This window comes from Phalacrocorax aristotelis, chromosome 16 (assembly GCF_949628215.1).
Source record: "Phalacrocorax aristotelis chromosome 16, bGulAri2.1, whole genome shotgun sequence".
NCBI lineage: Eukaryota > Metazoa > Chordata > Aves > Suliformes > Phalacrocoracidae > Phalacrocorax > Phalacrocorax aristotelis.
In genome coordinates this window covers 14,890,000-14,902,560 of record NC_134291.1, presented here as the reverse complement: position 1 = coordinate 14,902,560, position 12,561 = coordinate 14,890,000, and the positions used below count along the sequence as shown (strand labels likewise).

The 12,561-nt window shown below is 37.6% G+C and overlaps 1 protein-coding gene across 8 annotated transcripts in view; it reads left to right on the top strand.

The window, feature by feature from the left end:
* MBTD1 (mbt domain containing 1) overlaps positions 1-12,561 on the top strand; it is a 36,809-nt gene that overhangs the window by 17,773 nt on the left and 6,475 nt on the right. For 6 of the 8 annotated variants that reach the window (XM_075110913.1, XM_075110915.1, XM_075110914.1 and 3 more), the window contains 8 exons: positions 367-455; positions 1,812-2,046; positions 3,361-3,416; positions 3,696-3,800; positions 4,628-4,775; positions 7,374-7,456; positions 7,783-8,017; positions 8,665-8,742. In XM_075110913.1, coding sequence (XP_074967014.1) covers positions 367-455; positions 1,812-2,046; positions 3,361-3,416; positions 3,696-3,800; positions 4,628-4,775; positions 7,374-7,456; positions 7,783-8,017; positions 8,665-8,742 — 1,029 coding nt within the window. The remainder of the gene's footprint in view (positions 1-366; positions 456-1,811; positions 2,047-3,360; positions 3,417-3,695; positions 3,801-4,627; positions 4,776-7,373; positions 7,457-7,782; positions 8,018-8,664; positions 8,743-12,561) is intronic. The other 2 variants (XM_075110918.1, XM_075110917.1) reach the window with 2 other exon arrangements.

The window sequence follows — 12,561 nt, the reverse complement described above, 5'->3', positions numbered from 1 at the left end:
TTATGAATAAATGATTTTAACTTTTGGAAAAATAAGGACTTGACTGATGCTGAGAGTGTTTCTTGGAGTAGCCCATCTGATGTGACTTCAAGTTTTTAAGGTCAAGGTGGAGGCGGTCAGCTAATCAGTGATGTGAACATGCACTGATTTTATTTATCTTTTGTTATTAAATTCTTTGCCCTGACTTACCCATAAACTTAATCTTGGGTAGCATTCATTCTCTAAAGAGGCTTTTGTCATTATTGTCATCCAGGCTTTTTAACAGTCATCTGGGATTTCTTATTTACATATTCCAGACTCTAACATTGTCTCTAACGGACACAATTAAAAATCAGTGGCTTATTTTTTCCCCTTCATTTGCAACAGCCATCCAACACAAATACACAAACTGGAAAGCTTTTCTAGTGAAACGACTTACTGGTGCCAAAACACTTCCTCCTGACTTTTCTCAGAAGGTAAGGCTGATGCAATATCAATGATGTACTGTAAACGAAATTGCAGCGCAGTGTGGAGAACTGAAGTATTTTACAATGGCACATTAGCTCCTTTGATAATGAAGATGATACAGTAGTTTCTTCCCTCAGATGCAGTTTTCCTTGGAACCTCTGTTCTCCATTTATGTCAGTATGTATTTGGAAAACTGTTTCTTCTAGCAGAGAGTAGTTTTCTTTAAAAACTAGTTAGTCTATTTTAATTTTTAAATACCCCGATTTTAAAAAGTGCTAATAAGCTACCCTGGGATATGTAAGAAAAACTAAAACTGATTTTTCTAATTCAAGAATTATTTTTATTGTGCACTATTTCAAGAAACTGAACAAAATGTGTTAATATAGCACATATCTAGACGCAATGAAGTACATTATTTTAAAGGTTAATATTTTTCATCACTCTGGACTAGATTTATTTTTTTTCTGCTGTCTTTAAGTCACGTCTAAGTGTGGCAGCTGCCTGTGTAGTGTGCTCTAAGTTTACTTACTAATATAGTGAGATGGAACGTAGCTTTTAGTAGCAATACAAGACTTATTTGTTGCCTTACACTGCATCTAACATTAAAAAAAAAAAAACAACCTTTCTGCAGTTGTTCATTTCTGTTTAAAAGTTGGCTCAGTTGGAAACCAAATTAAATTGGCAAGATCTCGACACTGGGGAGTTCATAATGGAAATTTGAAATGGAAATGGCAAGTGACAGATACTGATTTTTAAACAGAAGGTGTTGTCACAAGGCAGATTAACATCCATTTCCACTCTTTCTGTCTTTCTTTTTGGTATATTATGAAGAAATATGTCTGTGAGTGGCCAGCTTTAATTATGTTGAAGGTTTGTTTTCCATACCTTTTATTATAAGTATTTTAATCCTATTTTTAAAGTTCTAGATTTTGAGTGGATGACAAAGCAAAAAAGAACCATCTTGGGTTTTTGTTTTGGGTTTTTTATATTTTTTTTTCTTTGGTTGTTTTGTTTTTTTGTTAAAATTGCTTCTCAGGGTAACTTTATCTGTTGTTAACAACTGAACAAGCTTTCATTAAGTCAATGGAAAATTCCTGTAGCCTATGTGAGAACTGTATTAGGGGCTGTACTTAATACAATTAAAGCATTGTAGGATCTATTCTACTTAGTTTCCTGAAGCATTTCATTTCTGCCCATGTACAATGAAATGTAAGAGAAATCATTTGTGTCATTTTTGCAGGTTGATTAACAAGTACTTCAATTAAATGAAAAGTGCGTTGATACTGCGCTTTAATAGCCAAAGACCTAACCAAGGGAAAACAGAGTGTATTCTTACAGAATGCTTTTTTTCCTGTTACTTTAAGGTGTCTGAGAGTATGCAGTACCCATTCAAAACTTCCATGAGAGTAGAAGTTGTTGACAAAACACACCTTTGTCGAACAAGGGTAGCAGTTGTAGAAAGTGTCATTGGGGGACGGTTAAGATTGGTGTACGAAGAAAGTGAAGACAAAAACGATGACTTCTGGTGCCATATGTACAGTCCACTCATTCATCATATAGGTTGGTCTCGAAGTATAGGACACAGATTCAAAAGATCGGGTAAGCTGCTTGTCCTTCAGAGGTGTCTCTGGGGGTGGTATTGGCCTGGAGAGGTCTGACTTAAGCAGTACTGTCACTTTATACAATTCATAAAACTAGCTCGAGTAATGATCTTTAAAAACTTATATAATGTACCCAAGGGGCTTTACCAATTCTATTACGTTTAGGAGTTCAGTGAAAAGTATAATTAGTGTATTTTGTAGCACTGGAAAAGCCAAAATAAATTTTTAGTTGATTTGTAGTATGTCGATGTCTAGAAATAATCAAAGCTAGGCAGTGGTTAGCAAACTCACTAGGCAGGAAAACCTTGTAGTGCAATATTCAAGCACGGTAAACCTCATTTTTCATGCTGATACGGGGAGTTACACAGTCCTGCTCCACAAGCTCCTGGTTTCTTCATGTTTGTCTCTTTTGTACAATACAACGTGGACAAGTATCCTATTAGATAGTGAATTTTTTTTTGTCTTGCAAGTTTAAAGAGTATCCAATATTTTTATATTACAAGATTTACATGCTTTAGATGGCATTAGGAGAGGGTCAGGGAAGGTGAAGTGACAGTCTAATAGATGGTACACAGTTGAGGCCCATGTTATCTAAAGTACAAAAATACTTATAATTTGAAATATTTAAGGTTTCTAAACAATAAGTCTGTTTTTTAATATTTCTCTGCTCCAATGAGCTTGTGTCTTTTGTCAAAAACAGAACTTCTGTAAAACATGCCACAAGGCATCCCTTCCCAGAAACCTGCTGTCTTCCTAGTGATTAAACTGTCACTGAAACCATTTATAAAAATAAGAGTATTTAGAGAAATCAAGAACAGTGCTACTTCCCAGAAATAATGACTCTAACAGAGTTCCAGGGATTCCCCTTGGAAAGTCGTATTCGACAGTTGGCTAAACCCAGCCATTTACATTTATTTCAAGTGTTTATGTATAATTATATTTTAAAAAAATACATAAATATACTTTTCTGTCATAGCATAGTGCAATGTAATTTACTTACCGATTATTTTTTTCCAAAGCTTCTATGTGTATTGGTCTCAAATTTTTTACATAATCAAGTGGTCTTGTAAATATTAGAATTCTTTTTCCCCCATAAATAAGATTGTTTTATAGAGGTATTTCAGGTAGAAGTCAATATGGAAATTACAGAGGTTATGTCCTCTGGATTTTTGTGGTAGTCTTATTATAAAGCTGTGGGCCTCCCACTCCAGTAATGATTGCATTCTACTAGTTAACACATTCAGAAAAACGGTATATACCGTCTGCTCTGTTAACAAAACTTCTGAATAATATGTACTAATATTCCTTGTAGATATCACAAAGAAACAGGATGGACATTTTGATGCCCCCCCACATTTATTTATGAAGGTGAGTTTGGCAAGAGTGCTGTTTTCTCAGAGTTGACTGAGGACCTTTAGGTCCTGGTGTGCGTAGAACAGACCTGAAACTACTTAAGTCCTGGAAATATGCCCACCACAAGCATTAATTCTTTTCTTATTATTCAAACACTTCCCTAATTTGGCCTCCTTGACATAAGCAGAGATGATGAAACAGGTGTTTCAATCTGTTGCGTTGTCGGTGTGGGGCTACGTTTTGTTCCAGGCTGACTAGATGCTTAGCTGCTGGTGCTGTTATGTGATTCTTTAGGTAAAAGAGGTTGACGCAGCTGGAGAATGGTTTAAAGAAGGAATGAAATTGGAAGCTATAGACCCCTTAAACCTTTCGGCAATATGTGTGGCAACTATTAGAAAGGTAAGGAAACAAGTGTGTATTTGGGGCAGACAGACAGGAATTCTTCCTTCGCTCACCTTTATTCAGGTCTGAAAGAAAAAGCTCATTCACACAGTGAATGTTTATGGAGTACGTCCATTGTTTATATACAACAGCTATGGAAAAGGATATACTCGTGTAATTTTTTTTAATTTTTACTTTAGTCTCTGGAAATTCAGCTTTACCTTTAATTAGAATATAATGTATGTGAGATTAATTTGCAGGAAAATCTTCTGCTAATTATACCAAATGTTTTGCAACTGTTCAAAAAGAAACCTCACCTTGCTCACTTGCAGAAGTCTATGAAGCTGTTTTAAGGATGTACTTTTTTCCTAGCTTGATTGAAAGGGATCCCATCCATGTGAAATCTGTTCTAAAAGAGGAAGAAAATTTAGGAAGTAGCTTAGCAGACTTGTATAACCCTACCAATGAGGAGCGTGGTGATGATTTTGAGTCTTTTTTCTTATTGATGGTGTGCAGACTATCCTCGCAAGAGAAAGAGTAGAATGAATTACAGAGCTTTAGAAGTAGAGCTGATGTTCACAAGAAAAATAAACTAGCGATCAGAAAAGGAAATGTTCCTCTCCTAACTTCGCAGTTAACAAAGGCACATTTGACAATAGTGCACGCGATCTTGGAGACAGGTGTGATCTGGGGTCTTTGGTTTGGTTGTAATTGAATGTCCTTCTAAGTGTACTTCAATTATTATTGAGTTACTTTTCACTCTTTTGAAACATGGCATGCTTTCTTTCTAGCCTTATCACACAGTTAAAGGTATTTAATGTAAAATTTTGTTTTTCTTTACAAAGGTTTTAGCAGATGGCTATCTTATGATTGGGATTGATGGCTCAGAAGCAGCAGATGGGTCTGATTGGTTTTGTTACCATGCCACTTCCCCTTCTATTTTCCCTGTTGGTTTCTGTGAAATTAACATGATTGAACTAACTCCACCCAGAGGTACATATAGCATTCTGACCACATTTTATTTTGAATATTTTTCAGTGATATTGTATGTGCCATATGCTTTGTTTCTTAACTCAGTCTACAAAATTCATGTTACTTTTTAGGACTTTCTCAAGTCTGAAACAAATACAACAGCATAACTTCAAAGTAATCTAAAACAGAGATAACAAACTTTTCATTTAGAAAAAGTCAAATTGAACATCTGATTGATTCTCTGGCTAAAATGATTTGCTTTTGCTGTCGGAAACTGAGGATAGCCGCTAGCTGAATAGTACAGCCACTAAGTGGATGGGAAGCGTGCTAGTCACTAAAAGGACCGTTGAGAATATGTCATTGCTTGTGAAGTCCTGGCCACCAAAAGCATTAACGAGCATTGTAAAGAATCGCAGGCTTAGGCTAATTCGCAACAATACCAGTTAATTTTTTGAAGAATACACACAAACTTGAGCTTCAGGGAAGTAGCCATTAGAGCTGTATGCTGCGTAATCCCTGCTGTGAGAACAAGCTGTCTGTCCACTAGCACACGTGCCTACAGAAAACTGTATTGCCTTCATTTTTCCATTTTGTTGTCTTGCCTTATAAAGAGGATTGTAACTAGCTGTGTAACAGCAGATAATGATGGTTTTCTATGGATTTTTCTCCATTCTCATTCTTGCAGGCTTCTACTTGTATTTATTGAACTACTTTTCTAGGTAATAACTACAAAGGCAGTGTAATGCAACATGAAGAAAATAATTTTTGATCCTTTTCATTATTGCACACTAATGAATCTGTCGTCTTTGGGTATGTGGAAAGTGCAGTTGGACAGATTTGCTGTTATTTTTCAGTCAACTCATTTAGTGAATTTATTACCTAGAAATTCATAGGCATAACCGCTGCTCAAAAATATGTGGTGTAAGAGTCTCTTGCAATAAGAAGAGGTTTTGCGGGAGGAAAAAGCATGCATATCAATCAGTTTAGAAATAAACACATTAAATTGATACAGAATAGGAAAAAAACCTCCCTTCTGTGATTAAAATTTTCCTCTGTGCTCTTCAAATTCTACTGAACAGAAAAATTCACATACTATTGTGTATCAAATTTATGATACTTCTGTTTCTTATATTGTGGCAACCTTATTCTTTATCTATGTGTATACTTTCCCTTTTATTGCAGTTTTCCCATAACAGTCTTGTATCATCCACTGAGAGGTGATTATAAATCACTCGTGCAATCGTCTAAGTCATTTGAAAGAGGAATTAACAGGAGTAAAATACAGGACATAATGCGCATTAACATATTTAATAGGATCAGAGCGATCAAAGCTGCTTAGCTCTTATGAGAGGTGTATTTTGCTTTCCAAATTTCAGGCTTGAAAATGGACAGTTTCTTAACTGTGACTACTCTAACAAGGATCACGTGCATGCATCTCCAGCGTGCATGTGGTGGGAAGTGAATTGAAGGACTCGCGTACAAGTATATTGGTCTAGCCAGAGGAAGTGTGCATTAAGAAAAGCATTAATACGCAGAACCGATACATTATTACGCTTATTAATTGTTAGCTGTCCAGCTACATCTGGCCATGCAGATACCACGTACCTGATGTGAACACACTTTTCCAAATTACATTTAGCAGTGTGGATAACTTCATTAAGTTGCTGAGAAGTTATTGGACTTCAAGCTTATTCCTTCAAAATATATTCATCTCTTGCTGAAATTGGTAGAAGATGAACACGGGTAGATACTTTCAAGAATGGGATTCCATTTTGGGCTGCAAGTGTTGGCCACCTGATGAGTCTGGCCCTGCAGTACCGAGCTATGACTCGGTAGGAGTGCTCTACCTCTACTTAGATGAGATCCAGCTGTTTCCCGTAGCCCCCCGTGCCATCCCCACGGCACTGCAGTCTTTTCAGAATGTCCATCACTGCCACTACCACAAAGAAGTCTTTTAAGCTGTTGTTGCTCCAGCTAGAATTCGAGAACTGTTGGTTGAAGCAGTTGTAGAAGTTGCCCAAAGTAAGGAATAGCCCTGCTTGTTTTGTGCATGTTCAGTAGATGAACAAAAGCTAAATATATTTGAGAGATTATTTTATTCCCTTTATCATAGCTTTTAAGATTGGGGAAAAAAAAATAATCCTGTAGTTTTCCATATTATGGCTATTTTGAGCCTTATTTAAGTTTTAAAATATCCATGCTCGTTCTTACCACCATTCCTAACAATTCAAGTGTTTCAATAGTGGAGCTCTTTCCCCACAGGAAAGACGCTGGGTGTGCTTAATTACATGATCTGTTCTCGGTCATTCATGTGGGGCATTGTAGAGACCAAGGACCTCGTGGACAGGAAGCTTCAATTATGAACGATTAATCTTAACATGGAATGACACTTTCTATATTATCCAGAGGTTCATTCATCTGTTTGTCGCAAGTGGGCAGTGTCCAGATGACTGTCTTGTCCCTTAGACCAAAGCTCAGAGAGTGGAAGTTTCTGATGTTAATGTTTTGCTTCTTTGTTGTCTTTTTAGCCATAGCACAGTGCCAGTATACTATTTTTGTTGTTGTTCTTGCGTGTGAGGTTTGCAGCTGATGTATGAAAGTGTTGTTTAACGTTCACAGGTTATGCAAAACTCCCTTTTAAATGGTTTGACTACCTCAGGGAAACTGACTCAATAGCAGCACCTGTAAAGCTTTTCAATAAGGTAATAAACATTATACATGTGTATTTAAACTGTAATTAGTGTAATCTTTAAACTTCTGTCTGCGTAGTCCGTGGGATTGACCCATTTCATAAATACAATTTTGAGAAGCTAAGGCAACAGTGACTTTTAGAAGCAAGAACCATTCGAGTATACTCAGCTCGACTATTTCTGAAATGTTAAATACAGGGGTACATGACACTTCATAAACGATACTTGGTATTTTCCTACATTAAGTTGACTGAAGTATTTGCTTCAACACTGCTTAAACCATTTTAATTAACATGTTTGTTCACTGATGTTTGCCTTGTTTGTGTTTGCTTTTCCAGGAAGTTCCAAACCATGGGTTTCATGTCGGAATGAAACTGGAGGCCGTTGATCTGATGGAACCTCGCCTGGTATGTGTGGCCACAGTAACTCGCATTATCCATCGTCTTTTGAGGATACACTTTGATGGGTGGGAAGATGAATATGATCAGTGGGTGGATTGTGAGTCCCCAGACCTCTATCCAGTGGGATGGTGTCAGCTAACTGGATATCAACTACAGCCTCCAGCACCACAATGTAAGTTCCTGTTTTGTAAATAACGTAATGGTTGCTTACTGGTCCTTGTTCACCTGCGATGGCTTCGCGAGCTTCATCCTTTGCAAGTTAGGTCACCCGGCATAACAAAAATAGACCTAATTCTTGCTAATGCTTACAAGTACGCAGTCCTAATCTCTTCCACCTTGAGTTCTAAAGTTCTTCCCGGTGTTTCTGTGACTACTTGCTATTTTTTAATGCCGAAGATGCTTACTTGATCCAGGGGAAAAGCCTGTTTCTTACTTGTCAGTCCTGGATAATATCACTGAGAATTTATACTGCCTTAAGATTCTGAGTATATATGCTTTACATACCAAATTTGAGGGAACTTGGCATGTGCAGAAGTATTTATATAAGACGACTGTATTTTTAGTGCATCAAGACTTGTCCTCACAGGTCAATTTATATGATGATAGATAACTGCATTCCGAGAACTGCTAGTTGTTTAATGGGAGGGTAATAATAGTTGCTGTTAGTAGTTTAATGGGAGGCTTCTCCCACAATAAAGGTGTTTTACCTTCATTCAGTCACTAAGGAGAAATTCTGTAACTGTGTAACAGCTTTGACACATTCCAAAGTATTTTTTCCAAAATACTAAACTTTAATTTTGAATTCTTAATTGTTTGCAGCATCAAGAGATAGCCAGTCAAGTTCATCCAAACAGAAGAAAAAAGCTAAATCGCAACAGTACAAAGGACATAAGAAAAGTGGGTGACAAAGTAGTGTTTGCACTTTTCCTGTTGTTTAAAAAATTTGTCCTAAGTCCCTATCCTATTTGGAAATGTTTGTGTGTAAACAGGTGTTTTGCTTAAAGGTGCAGTATGCCGTAAAAGGAACTTTTTCATTGAGAATACCCTTTTTATTTTTTTATAACTTGCAACAGGGTTGATGTTGCTAATGTCCACCTACAAATCATATAGGTTATTAACTGTTAGAGTATTCTTGGTAGTCGGCCATCATTTTAGTTAAATAATACATTGACTATGTGAGTGTACTGCCTTACACGAAATACTCAGGTATGAATTAACACGGTTTTAATTCTGCTCTTTGTAACACAGGTGTAGGAGTAAGAATCAAGTTACTTGGGTCAGAAAGAATGAGATGTAGAAAACTTAAATTACCATCTAGCTGGTTCCTTTTTAAAACAAAAAAGGGACAGTTTTGCCAGTTTTTTTAGATGAGACATCTGGGAAGCTGTATGTAAATAAAACTTTTACACGATTATTTTCAGAAACAATAAATAACATTGCTGTATGTGACTATTCTTGTCACAGTAAAACATAGTAATGATATTTTTAAGAATCTGAAGGATTCGGGTTCTTCCCACAGTAATGGTTTCCCTCTAGATTATCTTCAAAATTCACAACCGGTTTGAGTTTGCACGAATGCACATTTTGCGTTCCTCCGTGCTTTTATTTCCATGCCACTGGTTTAAACTAAAAACCTCATTGGTATGAGTAAATAAAGGGAGTAGAGGCAGCCAGTCGTAAGAGGACCTTGTGCCTTCTCCCATCATTCTTCTATGGAAATCGGGTCCATCTGTATTCTCTCCTTTAAGCAATATTGTAGTTTTATATGGTGGGTTTATCCCAAAGGTTCTTCAGCCATTTTTCCAATAATTTGACATTTTTGAAAGGCAGAAAGGCAACCACCTCTTGAGTCACGAGCCGCAGCAACGTGACAGCCATTGTACGAGAAATGTGTGTGCAAGAGATGACGTGGTAGATAAGAACATAGGGTAAGCCTATAGTCAAGTGCTACACAATTTGTAGTTATGTTTTACTCAAGATTTATATAGTATTTATTTTAAAAAAGAACCAATTACAACTGCGGGGTGCCACATCAGAACAAATAGTTTGTCTTGCTAGAAGTAGATGGCCTAGTTCCAGACAGCCTAACTATGTACATCACGTTTGGAGCATCAAATCATTATGCTGACTCCTTCTCTTGGTGTTTTCTTGGAAACAGTGGAGAGTTTTATGCTGCAGACGTAAGGACAGATCAGCTACAGAAAAGGGTCTGTGACCTGTCATCTTGAATTGGTGCTGTTCCTTTGTCAAGATATGTTCTAATAGGACAGCCTGGCAGATAATCAAATCAGCAGTTTTGTTGATGTTGAAAGTTAGTTCACCTTAAGTCAGCAATAATCTTTTAACAGTCCTTAACGTAACATTAGGAGAGATTTTATGTGAAATACTCTTCAAAGTAAGAACATTAGGCCTTTCTTGCCATTAGAATCAGTATCGTCTTGACCTATTTAGACTTGTTTCCAGAGAGTTTTGTTGTCTGAGACTTGAGTTCATCCAAAAGTTAAGGCACATTCCCGGAAAGATAGAACAGTTTTCCCCAGTCCCTTAAAAGCTCAGTTTGAAATATAGAGGCTGTTGAAATCCAAACTATGCTGTTCTTTATATGTGAGGTGTAGTTGCTTTGCAGGTGTTCTCGGTAAAGTGTGTTTCATGATGATGAATCCTTAATGGTCTTTAAATTCTGGACAGCCTTGTCTTAGAAAGCATCGATCATTTTGATTACTTCAATGTTACTGCCAGTGCTGTGATGGGAGACCTCCCACAGGTGATGTGGATCTCTAAGGACTATGATGTGCCTTTGGCCGCTGGTCCTAGATAAAGGACTAGATATGGGAGGAAAGTATTGGCAAGGTGAAAGATTCATAAAGCTAAAACTTGAAACATGGTGAGGGAAAAGAACTCTAGAAGAGTCTGGCACTCATCGTGAAGGCTGATTAAATGGACCAGTTGCTAGCTGGAATTGTGCCAGCTGAGCTAACAGCCCCTAAGAGAACTCCTGCATAAAACCTAGAGCAGGGGTCTGTAGAAAGATGCTAATCTATTTTAAAGTAATTCAGTTTCAACCAGAGTAGTTAAATTTTTTCATGGAATTAATCAACTAATCTTGAGGTGGCTGGGGAAAAAAAAAATCAGACAGGTTTGTGTAAGCTAAAAAACAAGTCATCAATTTCCGTTACTTCAAATCTTTTTATCTTTGAACAGTAGCTTGTTGTATTGAAATAAGAGGCATCCACTGATTCCAGTTCCACCCCAGACGTAGCTGCCAGGGAAGGGCCGATTGACCTGGGACAGGAAAAAAGGGATCTTCATTCTGAGTTGGACCTGACACTAAACTCTGTGTTAGCTCTGCCCTCACTCCCTGCACTGATTGAGAATTGTGTCAAATGAGATTAAAACTTTGTTTTTATCTGGGGCTTCCCCTGTGATAGAAAAATTGGCCTAAGGAAAATTGACCTAAATGAAGAGCTGAGCAGCAGTGCTGCAGTTGTGTAGACCTCATGTGAGGAATTAAAACCCTTGTCTTCACGGTAAATTTGTGAATGGATGTATTAAGGCAAACTGGAACCTTCTTCACTAGTCATTGCAGAAGGCAGCTTGTGCTATTCTGGTCTTTGAACATAAAAAAGAAGTTGACCAGGTAAAGCAGGTATCTGGGAACTTCTTACGACCTATTGTTGGGTGCCTCAAACATCATACTGTTTCTCCTTTCTGCTGTTTGAGGAAGTAAACAGCAAAATCCAGGTCTTGTTCAGAATCTTGCAGCAGTAATTTTAAAGAGAATTCAGGTACAGAAAAACTGCTGATTTGAAAATATTTAGAGAAAGTTGTGAGTGCTGTTGCCTTAAGCTAGGGAAAGATGGCTGTATCATTAACTACCTTTGTGTAGGACCTGTTCTAGGTAATCCTGGTCTGTCTGAGCAGATTTTGTTTAGCAAGCTATGCTAGGCCATCCTGCGCCTTACCTCATCCCTGTCCTTCCACTCTGCAGAAGTTTCTTGACATCTCTCTTGCAGTTAAGTGTGACACGAACACTAGAAGGGAAATTCCCCCTATCTAGCGCCATAGGAAGGAGATTTGTTCTAGTGGAATTTGTTCGTAATTTGTCACTAACAGGAAGTAAATGTGGGCTATGGAAACAAGGAAGAACTTCTGATGCGTTTCTTTTCTGGACTGTTTACTCAATATTAAGAAGTCCACTTAATCGTCAAAAGGAGATGAGAGGAGGAGGTCGTGCAAGTTTATAGTTGGCTGCATCCTGTGTGTTTATTCTTGGTAGGCTATGGCAACAGAAGTGCCGAGTCACAGGAAATAAGAAACTGTTTTCTGTAGCCTCTTATTGTTCAGCACTTGTGAAGAAAAATAAATAGCAAGTCTTACTTTGAAAAGGATTTCAGTCATAAAACCGTTTAATGCAGTAGTAATGCTTTCATGGCAAAGTAACCACAGCTGATTAACAAGAAACTCTGTATATGTCTTAATTAAACCAGATTATTTTTAGCAGAGAGGTATTGCTTCCGCATATTTTTCTGATTGCAACGCACTCCACAATCTGAGTCACCCTGCTGTGGATAACGATGCAGATTTCTAATGCAGTGGTTTTGCCCCCTTACTTGAGTCCATTGAGGAGCGAGTAGCACGTATTCGGGGTGAAGCAGAACTGGTGACAGAGCGAACTCTGCCATAACGGGGTCATGGTAAAAGAGAAAGTCAGGCTCC